This window comes from Hippocampus zosterae, chromosome 1, assembly GCF_025434085.1.
Source record: "Hippocampus zosterae strain Florida chromosome 1, ASM2543408v3, whole genome shotgun sequence".
NCBI lineage: Eukaryota > Metazoa > Chordata > Actinopteri > Syngnathiformes > Syngnathidae > Hippocampus > Hippocampus zosterae.
The window spans coordinates 30,611,388-30,626,797 of NC_067451.1; the positions used below are offsets into that span (position 1 = coordinate 30,611,388).

At 47.7% G+C, this 15,410-nt stretch overlaps 1 protein-coding gene across 7 annotated transcripts in view; it reads right to left on the minus strand.

Moving 5' to 3' along the window:
• Positions 1-3,438, minus strand: part of ankhd1 (ankyrin repeat and KH domain containing 1) — a 42,000-nt gene extending 38,562 nt beyond the window's left edge. For 4 of the 7 annotated variants that reach the window (XM_052072863.1, XM_052072836.1, XM_052072827.1 and 1 more), the window contains exons 1-2: positions 2,982-3,437; positions 7-160 (exon numbers count right to left, since the gene is read on the minus strand). In XM_052072863.1, the coding sequence (XP_051928823.1) occupies positions 7-160; positions 2,982-3,260 (433 nt within the window). In that variant the 5' untranslated portion in view covers positions 3,261-3,437. Of the gene's footprint in view, positions 1-6; positions 161-2,981 lie in introns of all 7 variants that reach the window. The other 3 variants (XM_052072854.1, XM_052072845.1, XM_052072810.1) reach the window with 1 other exon arrangement.
• Positions 3,439-15,410: the final 11,972 nt, after the last annotated feature.

The window sequence follows — 15,410 nt, forward strand, 5'->3', positions numbered from 1 at the left end:
TTGTACCTGCAGCTTCCAGTAGTGCTTCAAGACGGGCCTGTGTCTCTGGATCAACAGTCCGCAAATCGACTCCGTCTGTTGCACTGGACAAAAGTAACTCTGATGCTGTCTTCATGATGGGGTTATCGAGATCTTCCTGGTCCAAAATGAACGACTCCACCTGGAAAACACAGAAGAGCACAAGTAGTTCTCTAAATCGACAACTTGGCATCTAACAAGAAGCCTTCGAATTGTAATGAAAACGTGGAAACCTCAGTGTGAAGGCGCACACCTGGCCCATTGTACAGAGACAAAATGTAAGAAATGTGACATTATACAACTTGACAACTTAAAAGCGCAGGCCTGCTGCACTCTGTTGTTTATGGGGGGATACAACACTCATATACATGGAGAGGTTCAGCTGAGAACAGTACAGCAGCTCAACTTCCTATCGCAGAGCTGTGTGGGCTCGCGTGGCATAAATCTTCCAGCATTCAAATAACTAAATTAATGATTCAAACCAAATAGTCCACGCACAGTATTGTTATTTGTCATGTTTCAATGTGTGTTTTAAATCACAGAACACGTAACGCTTTCACTTTAAAAGCTGGTTTACTACTTTGAAAAGGGGCTGTGTTATTGCTTCTTATGATACCAATCAACGTCAATCTTGCCTTCAAAGTAAAACTTGGGTGGTTCCAAGTACTTGTCACATATTATGGTATATTTCAGGCAAACGTTTATTATTATGATAGTTTAGTTGTACAGCATTTACTAAAGAAACAATTCACTCTCCTGATTAAAAAAATAGGGGACAGTGTTTTGAGTTGGGGCGGCCCGGTAGTCCAGTGGTTAGCACGTCGGCTTCAAAGTGCAGAGGTACCGGGTTCGATTCCAGCTCCGGCCTCCCTGTGTGGAGTTTGCATGTTCTCCCCGGGCCTGCGTAGGTTTTCTCCGGGTGCTCCGGTTTCCTCCCACATTCCAAAAACATGCATGGCAGGCTTATTGGACGCTCTAAATTGTCCCTAAGTGTGATTGTGAGCGTGGATGGTTGTTCGTCTCTGTGTGCCCTGCGATTGGCTGGCAACTGATCCAGGGTGTCCCCCGCCTACTGCCCGAAGACGGCTGGGATAGGCTCCAGCACCCCCCGCGACCCTAGTGAGGATTAAGCGGTTCAGAAAATGGATGGATGGATGGATGTTTTGAGTTGTATCAGTAGGGGAATCCTATCTGCTTCAAGGCATTCTGATGTGCATCAATAATGTCTCAATTTTGAAGGAAAACATGCTGTATACTGGTTTCCCTGAGTTTAAATACACTTTTAAAACAAACAATTTATCCATCATGGAAAATGGGACTATACGTGACAGCCATAAATAGCAAAACAAGGTAGAAACTGACAACGCATTTAATGAAAGCTATTTGCGAGTGCAAACGTTCGCATTTGGCAACATGAAGGAATTCGGCCACAGGACCAAAGAGCGCTACGACTCACAGGAGATGTTGTTCTATGAAGGCTTTAAAATCAACAATTGACATCAGTCTTTGCCACTATTGAACTATAGTTCCCAGAGTGTTAGTATCCAGAGAGCTGGAAGGGCCTGGAATGGCATCTGTTTAATCCTGGGGCTCAGATTTTAGCTACCAACCACAATCTCGGCTGCAGTAAAACACCACAACAAACGTCCCCTTTTAGGCTTTACGTAGTAGTCTGTTTAAGTGAAGGCACATAACTGTGATCCTTTATTTCCCTCACAAGAATTAGTAGTCTATCTATAAAAATATTTGTTATCAGCTGACAACAATCTAGCTGTCACAGATGTTGACCCATCTGGTCAGCTATATTGCAAGTTTTTAAAAACAAATGCAGTTTCACAGAAAAGTTATTAATAACTGTGTATTTCCAGCTAATGAAAGGTACATGAAATACATTCAAGACCAGTCACTGTAATGTTACCAAGAAAAATGGACTGGAACAAAACAGAGGTTTCAAATGAAATATTTACCATCTACCAGTCTAGCAAGGTCCGTTCTTGTGTCAGTCGCTGACATTTCACGTGATAATATGAATTGTGTTGAGAATGGCAAGTGATATAATTATTTAAGTTAAATACAATTTTATACCATAGAAAGAGGCAACATGAATAGTTTGAAGTAAAATCCAATGTGACGATTATCAAATTCTTACATGGTCTATTAAAATCTGATTTGCGCTCCTGATTTCCCGATATAATTTATGTATTGTGATGTGACAGGCAGTGGGGTGTTCACGGAGGATGGGGAAATACAATCACACCTGTCCCGCTGTGACTGCCACCACATGGGAAGTTGGGAGACAGATCGACGTAAATTAAATTAATCCAGAATCATGCTTACGAAAACCAAGCTGACATCATATCGGTAGAGATATAACATCGACGAGAAGAGAGAATTCTGCTTATATGACATGAGCAGCTGTCGAAAATTCGAACTGTTTCGCAATTAACACATTATACGGGTAACAGTCCCTCGCAAAGTTAGCCGTGGGACGAGCGGGGCTGCGTTAACGTGAAAAGCACGGTTACGGCAATAGTTTCTATGGTTTGTTCACAGGCACCTTCTATTTGCGGTGGTTGGAAAACCAAATGAAGAGCAAACTTGTGATGAGTGTTGAGACGACAGCCTCGAACGAGGCCGTCGTCGCTTCCACCCCAACTAGGCCGCGGTGAAAGCCTGAGCTGCATAAATAAAACATTTGAGCCGGTGAGCGCGAATTAATGTCAGCACATTATCAACATGACCCATATGTAAGGATCCCTCAACAACTCGCGGGGAAATATACGCGCTTTGTTAAAATGTGGAGTTTATTTTACAATAATTCTCGCGGCCTGGGAGGTGGTAGCTAGCACCTGCGAGCTAACGTTAGCTAGCCAGTTCGCGCAGCAGGAGTTAGAAGAATGTAGCATTGCGTTCTGCCAAGGCTTAGCTATCTAGTTTAGCTTAGCTTATTTTAGCTTAGCTACCTCTGAAACCTCGTCTTCGTCGCTGCCGGATCCCGGACCCGATGAGAGGACGGCCGCGGCCGCCAGTTTGAAATCCAGTCTTTCTGCGGAGGGCCCACCAGGTTCCCCGTACAAGCGCACTTTCTTCCCACCCACGCCAATCCCAATGCCCCCTAACCCGACTCCTCCTGGTGTCGCTCCTACCCCCATCCCTGCCACCGGGGAGCGAGGAGTCACCGAGTCAATCTCGTCCTCGAAGCCGTCCGTCAGCATTGCCGTCCCGGCTACTGCATCCTGCATACTTATTTTCACGATACTTGGGTTAACGAGCGAGTTGTCGACTTAACCAGCCGCCCAGGCTCTTTCTTTGAGGCTATTTGCGTTGTTTTACTTCAGGGAATCCAGAAACTCTCCCGAAGCTATGTGTGAGGAGGTTCTCTTTCCCCCAGCCATTAACTTTCTAACAACCTAACTCGATACGCACTGTTTCTGAGAAAGGCCGCCCATGGTGAGAATTTTCGCAATCCCATTGGTCAAAACTGAATGATCCATGATTTTGATTCGCTATAACTAACGCTTGTCAAACGGGAGACTATAACGTCATGTTAGGTTTACCGATATCACGAGGCTGAATAACGAACGTCAAGAAATGACATGGAAGGCCAACTTAAACTGGTAGCTAGCTTTACCACTTTATGTAACATAAACTCTCTTCGGGACGTCACATTCATGTGAAGGACAACAATGAGGCCACACTCAGACGTGTCTTAATTGTATTTTTTCAGTTCATTTGATTGTGAATGTCATGATATAAAAACAGCAGAAATGGCCATACGTGCAACTTTAATGTTTTTGTGGCCACACATTCAAATTGAAATCAACATTACTGGAGTCGTGAATTGTACGTAGGGCAACAAAATGGAAACCGTACAAACGCTGTTCAGTGTACAATCAACTTTTTAAGTTAACAGTATATATATACACTGGCATCGGGCACATTGATACATTTGAGTAAATTGTGTTTATCCCTAAACATTTAAATCACCACAATTTCATACAAATAATTACTTAATTGAAAACTTTAATTTGAAATATCCAGTTTTGTAATGAACTGCATTGGGACGAAACGCAATGAAAAATGTACACTGCTTAATGTAGCAATAGACCCACAAAGGCGATTTTCGGAGCAGAGAATCAACATTCTGGAACATATCAGCAGCTGCCTTTTTATTTAATCTCACACCAAATAAGCGATCAATTTAAAACTCAGTTATTTTGGCCCTGAATCGGCAGAGCGCATCTCTCTGTTTGCTGTGAAGCCTCTTCTGCATTGTCCAGTGACCCAAATATGTATTTTTAAGACTTACATTAATGCTTAAGAGTGCATTATTAGTGTGTCGCAACCAAAATATACGAATTTACTTGCTTACTCTGTCTGTATGGCTCACAGAGGGTTTTTCGGGTTTTTCGGGTTTGAATTATCTCAATGTCCATCCTCTCATATGGCCAGTATGGTTCAACATAATCGAGTCGACATCACACTCCAACACTCTAACACACTCCAAGGCAAACCGTAACTATAATGTGGCCCACAAAAATAATGAGTTTGACACCCCTGCCCTAAAGATTCATATAAATATTAGACATACTTACACTTGTAAAAGTTGTATCTTACTGGCCATATGAGAGGATTGACATTGAGATAATTCAAACCCGAAAAACCCTCTATGAGCCGGTGACATGCTTGAATTGGTTACGTGGGCCACATAAAATGATGTGGCGGGCCAGATCTGGGCCCGGGCCTTGACTTTGACACCTGTGCTTTAGAGTGTATTGCAACCAACATTTACCCATTCATTTGATAACTCAATTTGGGTGGCATAATGACTTTTTGCGTGATAGTGTTTTATGCTTATACTTGCGTTACATATTTACCTGCTTTCTTTGACTGATAAAAAAATGTTTTTCAAATAATTAGAAAGGTATGTTTTTTCTGTTGAATGCAGTACATGTAACATAGCACTTTTATTTACTCGTGTTTATTATTCTGAGTGTTATAGTCACCTGTTTGCTTTTTTAAATTATCCATCCATCCATCCATCCATCCATCATCTACCGCTTATCCGGGGCCGGGTCGCGGGGGCAACAGCTTTAGCAGGGAAGCCCAGACTTCCCTCTCCCTAGCTACTTCGTCCAGCTCTTCCCAGGGGATCCCGAGTTGTTCCCAGGCAAGCTGGGTGACATAGTCTCTCCAGCGTGTCCTGGGTCTTCCTCGGGGTCTCCTCCCGGTGGGGCATGACCGGAACACCTCACCGGGGAGGCGCTCAGGAGGCATCTGAATCAGATGCCCAAGCCACCTCATCTGGCTCCTCTCGATATGGAGTAGAAGCGGCTCGACTCTGAGCCCCTCCCGGATGACCGAGCTTCTCACCTTATCTCTAAGGGAGAGCCCGGACACCCTGCGGAGAAAACTCATTTCGGCCGCTTGTAACCGGGATCTCGTTCTTTCGGTCACGACCCATAGCCCGTGACCATATATGGGGGTTGGAACGTAGATCGACCGGTACATTGAGAGCTTCGCCCTTTGGCTCAGCTCCTTCTTCACCACGACAGACCGATACAACATCTGCATAACAGCAGACGCTGCACCAATCCGCCTGTTGATCTCCCGCTCCCTTCTGCCCCCACTCGTGAACAAGACCCCAAGATACTTGAACTCCTCCACTTGGGGCAAGATCTCCTCCCCGACCCGGAGGGGGCACTCCACCCTTTTTCGACTGAGGACCATGGTTTCAGATTTGGAGGTGCTGATCTTCATCCCAACCGCTTCACACTTGGCTGCGAAACACTCCAGTGAGAGTTGGAGAGCCCTGTTTGAAGGAGCCAACAGCACCACATCATCTGCAAAAAGCAGGGATGCAATACTGAGGCCCCCAAAACGGACCCCCTCAACGCTTCGGCTGCGCCTAGAAATTCTGTCCATAAAGGTTATGAACAGAATCGGTGACAAAGGGCAGACTTGGTGGAGTCCTACCCCCACTGGAAACGATTCCGACTTACTGCCGGCAATGCGAACCAAACTCTGACATTGATGGTATAGTGACCGAACAGCCCGTATCAGGGTGTTCGGTACCCCATACCTTCAAAGCACCCCCCACAGAACTCCCCGAGGGACTCGGTCAAACGCCTTCTCCAAGTCCACAAAACACACGTAGACTGGTTGGGCGAATTCCCACATACCCTCGAGGACCCTGCCAAGGGTGTAGAGCTGGTCCACTGTTCCACGGCCGGGACGAAAACCACACTGCTCCTCCTCAATCTGAGGCTCGACTTCCTGACGGACCCTCCTCTCCAGCACCCCTGAATAGACCTTACCAGGGTGGCTGAGAAGTGTGAGCCCTCTGTAGTTGGAACACACCCTCCGGTCCCCCTTTTTAAAAAGAGGGACTACCACCCCGGTCTGCCAATCCAGAGGCACTCTCCCTGTTGACCACGCGATGTTGCAGAGGCGTGTCAACCAGGACAGCCCCACAACATCCAGAGCCTTGAGGAACTCCGGGCGGATCACATCCACCCCTGGGGCCTTGCCACCGAGGAGCTTTTTAATCACATCGGTGACTTCAGCCACAGAGATAGGAGAGCCCACCTCAGAGTCCCCGGACTCTGCTTCCTCCAAGGAAGACGTGTTGGTGGAGTTGAGGAGGTCTTCGAAGTACTCTGCCCACCGGTTCACAACGTCCCAAGTCGAAGTCAGCAGCGCCCCATCTCCACTGTACACAGTGTTAGTGGTGCACTGCTTCCCCATCCTGAGACGTCGTATGGTGGACCAGAATTTCCTCGAAGCCGTCCGGAAGTCGGCTTCCATGGCCTCACCAAACTCTTCCCACGCTCTGGTTTTTGCCTCGGCGACCACCGAAGCTGCGTTCCGCTTGGCCAGTCGAAACACCGTCAGCTGCCTCTGGGGTCCCACAGGCCATAAAGGCTCAATAGAACTCCTTCAGCTTGACGGCATCCCTTACTGCTGGTGTCCACCAGCGAGTATGGGGGTTGCCGCCACGACAGGCACCAACCACCTTACGGCCACAACTCAGATTGGCCGCCTCAACATTAGAGGCACGGAACATGGTTCACTCGGGCTCAATGTCCCCCGCCTCCCCCGGAACATGGGAAAAGCTCTGTCGAAGGTGGGAGTTGAAACTCTTTCTGACAGGGGATTCCGCCAGACGCTCCCAACAAACCCTCACAATACGTTTGGGTCTGCCAGGACGGACCGGCATCTTCCCCCACCATCGGAGCCTACTCACCACCAGGTGGTGATCAGTTGACAGCTCCGCCCCTCTCTTCACCCGACTGTCCAGAACATGCGGCCGCAAATCCGATGATACAACTACAAAGTCGATCATCGAACTGCGGCCTCGGGTCTCCTGGTGCCAAGTGCACATATGGACACCCTTATGTTTGAACAAGGTGTTCGTTATGGACAATCCGTGGCGACAATCCAATAACAAAACACCGCTCGAGTTCTGATCGGGGGGGGGGCCGTTCCTCCCAATCACGCCCCTCCAGGTCTCACTGTCATTGCCCACGTGAGCATTGAAGTCCCCCAGCAGAACAAGGGAGTCCCCAGCAGGAGTACTCTCCAGCACACCCTCCAAGGACTCCAAAAAGGGAGGGTATGCTGAGCTGCTGTTTGGTGCATATGCACAAACAACAGTCAGGACCCGTCCACCCACCCGGAGGCGGAGGCAGGCAACCCTCTCATCTACCGGTGTGGACCCCAATGTACAGGCACTGAGCCGGGGGGCAATGAGTATGCCCACACCTGCTCTGCGCCTCTCACCGTGAGCAACTACAGAGTGGAAGAGAGTCCAACCCCTCTCGAGAGAACTGGTACCAGAACTCAGGCTGTGTGTGGAGGCAAGTCCGACTATATCCAGTCGGAAATTCTCTGCCTCACACACCAGTTCGGGCTCCTTCCCTGCCAGAGAGGTGACATTCCATGTCCCAAGAGCTAGCTTCTGCAGCCGAGGATCGGACCGCCAGGGTCCCCGCCTTTGGCTGCCGCCCAGCTCACATTGCACCCGACCCCTTTGGCCCCTCTCATGGGTGGTGAGCCCATGGGAAGGGGGACCCACGTTGCCTCTTCGGGCTGTGCCCAGCCGGGCCCCATGGGTGTAGGCCCGGCCACCAGGCGCTTGCCAACGAGCCCCACCTCCAGGCCTGGCTCCAGAGTGGGGCCCGGGTGACCCGCGTCCGGGCAAGGGAAACCTTGGTCCATCTATTGTATTCATCAAGAGGGTCTATGAGCTGTGCTTTGTCTGGCCCCTCACCTAGAACCTGTTTGCCATGGGTGACCCTGCCAGGGGCATAAAGCCCCAGACAACTTAGCTCCTAGGATCATTGGGGCACGCAAACCCCTCCACCACGGTAAGGTGACAGCTCACGGAGGGGTTTTTTAAATTATTATTATTATTTATTTATTTATTTTACTTGTGCTGTATGTACCTATATTTTAGACTATGAATGGTATTTTCCCTCTGGATGGTTGCATGTTATTGTTTATTTATTGTTTATCTTTAATCATTCATTATATTTTCTTATTTTGAATAAGTTAAAAAAATCGATATTTATCAGTATCACATGATGTTAAATACTTTGTGATGCATTTTTCAGCTGTGTCGCAAAGCCTGTATTATTTTGCACTTCAAATTATTTTGAACAAAGACTAAAACTCATTGAGTGGTTTTATTTTTAGTTTTTGCTAATTTATTTTAAAACGAATCCTAAATCAAAGTGAGTTGTTTGTGTTATGAATTTAAATTGTATATTGCAGAATCCCTGTTCTTCCTTTTGTCAGAAAAATGAAAGGTCTTTCTTTAAAATGTCTTTCAATGGTTTTCATAGAAATTTTATGAATCAAAAGTACTATGGGTAATGGTTATGGGTATCAATATTGTTGAATACGCAAGAGTTAAATACATGTACTGGTATCAGTCGTATTTAAAAGTCGACTTAAAGTCAAATCTTGGAGTTTGGACTGTGCAAAATTTTGACGCCATCTTTTTCCTTCTTCCCAGAAAAGAATATCAGCTCCAAATATCAGTTATTGGTCTCCTTCAAATAATCACTATTGTCCCTGTGAAGAACATATTGGTATTGTCACAAGTTCACAATCAACAATGTCCTAAAGTGTGTATATATACACACATACACACGCACACACACACACACACACACACACACACACACACACACACACACACACACACACACATATATATATATATATATATATATATATATATCCATCCATCCATCCATCCATCCATCCATCTTCTACCGCTTATCCGGGGCCGGGTCGCGGGGGCAACAGCTTTAGCAGGGAAGCCCAGACTTCCCTCTCCCTAGCTACTTCTTCCAGCTCTCCCCGGGGGATCCCGAGGCGTTCCCAGGCCAGCTGGGTGACATAGTCTCTCCAGCGTGTCCTGGGTCTTCCTCGGGGTCTCCTCCCGGTGGGACATGCCCGGAACACCTCAGCAGGGAGGCGTTCAGGAGGCATCCGAATCAGATGCCCAAGCCACCTCATCTGGCTCCTCTCGATGTGGAGGAGAAGCGGCTCGACTCGGAGCCCCTCCCGGATGACCGAGCTTCTCACCTTATCTCTAAGGGAGAGCCCGGACACCCTGCGGAGAAAACTCATTTCGGCCGCTTGTATCCGGGATCTCGTTCTTTCGGTCACGACCCATAGCTCGTGACCATAGATGAGGGTTGGAATGTAGATCGACCGGTAAATTGAGAGCTTCGCCCTTTGGCTCAGCTCCTTCTTCACCACGACAGACCGATACAACGTCCGCATCACAGCAGACGCTGCACCGATCCGCCTGTCGATCTCTCGCTCCCTCCTGCCCTCACTCGTGAACAAGACCCCAAGATACTTAAACTCCTCCACTTGGGGCAAGATCTCCCCCCCCGACCTGGAGGGGGCACTCCACCCTTTTCCGACTGAGGACCATGGTTTCAGATTTGGAGGTGCTGATTTTTATCCCAACCGCTTCACACTCGGCTGCGAAACGCTCCAGTGAGAGTTGGAGAGCCCTGTTTGAAGGAGCCAACAGCACCACATCATCTGCAAAAAGCAGGGATGCAATACTGAGGCCACCAAAACGGACCCCCTCAACGCTTCGGCTGCGCCTAGAGATTCTGTCCATGAAGGTTATGAACAGAATCGGTGACAAAGGGCAGCCTTGGCGGAGTCCTACCCTCACTGGAAACGATTCCGACTTACTGCCGGCAATGCGGACCAAACTCTGACATCGGTGGTATAGTGACCGAACAGCCCGTATCAGGGGGTTCGGTACTCCATACCCACGAAGCACCCCCCACAGAACTCCCCGAGGGACACGGTCAAACGCCTTCTCCAAGTCCACAAAACACATGTAGACTGGTTGGGCGAATTCCCACATACCCTCGAGAACCCTGCTAAGGGTGTAGAGCCGGTCCACTGTTCCACGGCCGGGACGAAAACCACACTGCTCCTCCTCAATCTGAGGCTCGACTTCCTGACGGACCCTAGTCTCCAGCACCCCTGAATAGACCTTACCAGGGAGGCTGAGGAGTGTGATCCCTCTGTAGTTGGAACACACCCTCCGGTCCCCCTTTTTAAAAAGAGGGACTACCACCCCGGTCTGCCAATCCAGAGGCACTCTCCCCGTTGACCACGCGATGTTGCAGAGGCGTGTCAACCAGGACAGCCCCACAACATCCAGAACCTTGAGGAACTCTGGGCGGATCTCATCCACCCCTGGGGCCTTGCCACCGAGGAGCTTTTTAACCACATCGGTGACTTCAGCCACAGAGATAGGAGAGCCCACCTCAGAGTCCCCGGACTCTGCTTCCTCCAAGGAAGACGTGTTGGTGGAGTTGAGGAGGTCTTCGAAGTACTCTGCCCACCGGTTCACAACGTCCCGAGTCGAAGTCAGCAGCGCCCCATCCCCACTGTACACAGTGTTCGTGGTGCACTGCTTCCCCCTCCTGAGACGTCGGATGGTGGACCAGAATTTCCTCGAAGCCGTCTGGAAGTCGGCTTCCATGGCCTCACCGAACTCTTCCCATGCTCGGGTTTTTGCCTCGGCGACCACCGAAGCTGCGTTCCGCTTGGCCAGTCGGTACCCGTCAGCTGCCTCTGGGGTCCCACAGGCCATAAAGGCTCGATAGGACTCCTTCTTCAGCTTGACGGCATCCCTTACTGCTGGTGTCCACCAGCGAGTACGAGGGTTGCCGCCACGACAGGCACCAACCACCTTACGGCCACAACTCAGATTGGCCGCCTCAACAATAGAGGCACGGAACATGGTCCACTCGGACTCAATGTCCCCCGTCTCCCCCGGAACATGGGAAAAGCTCTGTCGGAGGTGGGAGTTGAAACTCCTTCTGACAGGGGATCCCGCCAGACGCTCCCAACAAACCCTCACAATACGTTTGGGTCTGCCAGGACGGACCGGCATCTTCCCCCACCATCGGAGCCTACTCACCACCAGGTGGTGATCAGTTGACAGCTCCGCCCCTCTCTTCACCCGAGTGTCCAGAACATGCGGCCGCAAATAACACCACAAGGTCGATCATCGAACTACGGCCTAGGGTGTCCTGGTGCCAAGTGCACACGTGGACACCCTTATGTTTGAACAAGGTGTTCGTTATGGACAGTCCGTGACGAGCACAGAAGTCCAATAACAAAACACCACTCGAGTTCTGATCGGGGGGGCCGTTCCTCCCAATCACGCCCCTCCAGGTCTCACTGTCATTGCCCACGTGAGCATTGAAGTCCCCCAGTAGAACAAGGGAGTCCCCAGCAGGAGTACTCTCCAGCACACCCTCCAAGGACTCCAAAAAGGGTGGGTATGCTGAGCTGCTGTTTGGTGCATATGCACAAACAACAGTCAGGACCCGTCCCCCCACCCGCAGGCGGAGGGATGCAACCCTCTCGTCCACCGGTGTGAACCCCAATGTACAGGCACTGAGCCGGGGGGCAATAAGTATGCCCACACCTGCTCTGCGCCTCTCACCGTGAGCAACTCCAGAGTGAAAGAGAGTCCAACCCCTCTCGAGAGGACTGGTACCAGAACCTAGGCTGTGTGTGGAGGCAAGTCCGACTATATCCAGTCGGAACTTTTCTGCCTCACACACCAGTTCGGGCTCCTTCCCTGCCAGAGAGGTGACATTCCATGTCCCAAGAGCTAGCTTCTGTAGCCGAGGATCGGACCGCCAGGGTCCCCGCCTTTGGCTGCCGCCCAGCTCGCATTGCACCCGACCCCTTTGACCCCTCCCACGGGTGGTGAGACCATGAGAAGGGGGACCCACGTTGCCTCTTCGGGCTGAGCCCGGCCGGGCCCCATGGGTGTAGGCCCGGCCACCAGGCGCTCGCCAACGAGCCCCACCTCCAGGCCTGGCTCCAGAGGGGGGCCCCGGTGACCCGCGTCCGGGCAAGGGAAACTGGATACCATCGATTTTATTTGTCATTAAGGGGCTTTGTGAGCCGTGCTTTGTCTGGTCCCTCACCTAGGACCTGTTTGCCATGGGTGACCCTGCCAGGGGCATAAAGCCCCAGACAACTTAGCTCCTAGGATCATTGGGACACACAAACCCCTCCACCGCGGTAAGGTGACGGCTCACGGAGAGCCCATGACCATGATATATATATATATGGTCATGGGGGCTCTTTTAAAAATATATAAAAGTTGATAGTAACAATAATTCATTCTATTTATTGACTTCTCTAATGATGGGTTCAATGTTGAAAACGAACACTGCGCTGAATAAATATAGAAAACCCAGTAAAGTTTTGTGAAGTACCACTAGTGAGCTCAAGTACCACTCGTGTTATGAGTATCAAACTTTGAGAATCGCTGCTCTAAATTTTCATCCTCAGAGTCACGGCTTTGAGCAAGAGGTGGGTTACGCCCTTGAATGATACTAAACAAAGTAATATCAATTAGAATACCATGTTTAGACTACTGCAGGCACATATTGTGGAGGGATTTTTTTTAACCTCACTTCCCCTTTAAGTATTGACGTAGCATGGTAAAATGTTTGAATGCTGTTGTTTTTAACTGGTGGGTTGGGACCCAAAAGTAAGCCGTGACTTTATCACAGGTTGGTATTGATTGTACGTATTATTTTGTCATTTGATTTTGTTACATTAATGTTTTTTGATCCAAATAATATACTGTATTTACTGTAATTATGACCTTACTACTTTGTTAGTGTAGACATGGGACAGGAGATGTGAGCCAATCTCTTTTTTTCGTCAATGGACACTCCAGCTTCTTGTTTGCTTTCAAACTTAGCCTGTAGCAGACGTGTGCACATTTTCAGCACGATGTCTCTGATCCACTGGTGAAAGGACACTTTGATCCTCTCCTCTTTTGTCAATACTGCTTCAAACAACAAAGAGTATGCAGAAAAGTGGTAAAGATAGCATGACTGACAGACAAACTAACTGTCTGTGTCTGATGTGATGTGTTTTTATTTTATGATGTTATTTTGACTTCAAGATAGCGCCTCAAGAGTGGCTACCTTTGCAGCACCTCCTATACTTTTTGTTCTTCTACTTTCTTCCTTTCATAACTTTGCTGCTGTAAATTGGGAATTTCTCCATTGTGAGACGAATAGAGGTTTTCTTATTCTTATATTTAAGATATGAAAACCTTTACTTGTCTCACAATCGAGAAATTCACAATTTATTGCAGCAAAATTCTGAAAGGGTGAAGTAGAAGAAGAAAAAAGTATATAAATATAAATAAATTATAAAATACAAATATAAGCATATTAAACATGGGTGAGTGCGCGTGAGTCCAGGTTTTCAGGTCTGTCTATTCATTAGCCTTTTTTTCTTTATTTTTTTTAGCCATTTGTGATGGATAATGACGTGACATGTTCCAACTGATCAACAAATTTGTTATAGCAGAACTCCATTGTAAACGGGAGGACCCTATGGAAAGCAAAATATGGTACTTTCATTTTATTTGGGTAAAAAAAGTTTTAGCAGGTATATCAGAAAGGTGCATCAAAATGGTATGTGCATTTATACAGTATTTGGGTCGGGACTTTCGGGGAAAGATAAGTGAAATGTTTCATGGTGATATTTAACTTACCCTCATTAATTTATGTATGTGCAGTTGTCATCTTAATCTTCTGTTTCTTAATAGAAAGGGGCTTAAGCATAGTGTAGTTCAGTTTAAAATGGTTATACAGTACATATTTCAAAGGACGCTTTTGAACAACACATTTTTTTATTGTTCTTAAATGGAAAAAATAGGGGTTTGCGACTGAGAGACAATGGATAAGATTCTAACAAAGCAATCGGTATTAGTTTGTCTGCCCTGTTGGAGGTTGAAATCCATGAGGATAAGATAGACAGACTTGAAGTGAAAAGACTACTTGACTGACTTGTGTTTCTTTTTGCTTTTTCCCCTCATCAGTTAATATCAGTGCTGTCATGAATTTTCCAATTAAGGTGTGCTATGATGAGGGCTGAAAAGGTGAGAGGTGATCGAGAAACTTTAGATGCAGTGACACAGACACAAGACAATAACAAAGTGGCCGTCAGAAACAATTTTGATCCCTGCACAACTCATACATCTGTGCGGCGACACGTGAAAATAATATTTAGACTATTTAATCTAGTGATTGGGAACAGTTGACAGCTTGGCTTAGCAAAATCAGCATTGACTTTTCCTATAACAGGCTATAAACCAGTTGGCATGATGGGAGTCAGCTGCATTTCAACTAATCAAATAAATCTATATTTCTGAAATGTATGTACATCTAATTTTGTGATTACCTCAAATGTAGTTAAAGGATGACACAGTCGCTGAGGGTCCCAGTCACATTATTCCCCCGAGTCGTAACAGAATGCACATTCATTGAAGGGCCGCTATCAGCCGCAACTCACGCCCACACTTGAGCTAGTGTTCAATCTTAGATGTCCATCCTGCCCTTACATCATTTGTACCTTTGTCTGTCATCATCAATGACATCACAGGCATACTCACAACAAAGCATTTAAAGTGCAACAATTTACAACTATTTACATGGAGTGTTGCAAAGCATGCTGGGAAGTGTGTGACCGTACCATTATTACAAATTACCCAGAAAGAGATGAAAGGGTAGGGATGTTCGGGGGAATTTCTAGTTTATTGGTGCAGCCGGCTCATTGTCACCTGTGAGTGTGTAAGACGGAATAGCGAGGAGGGTGGCCATTATTTTAAAAAAGTCCAACTTGACAGCCAGCCAGCATGTGGACAGGGGCTTTGCTCTAGTGTGGCTGCTTTAAGTGTGTACATCAACATGTACAGCAGTTATGTGGAGAATGTGTAGAAAGATGCTACCGGTAAATGAAGTCACAGCAGGAGTGGTATTTGATTGACAGTCAAGCGTGCATGGTTTCATTGA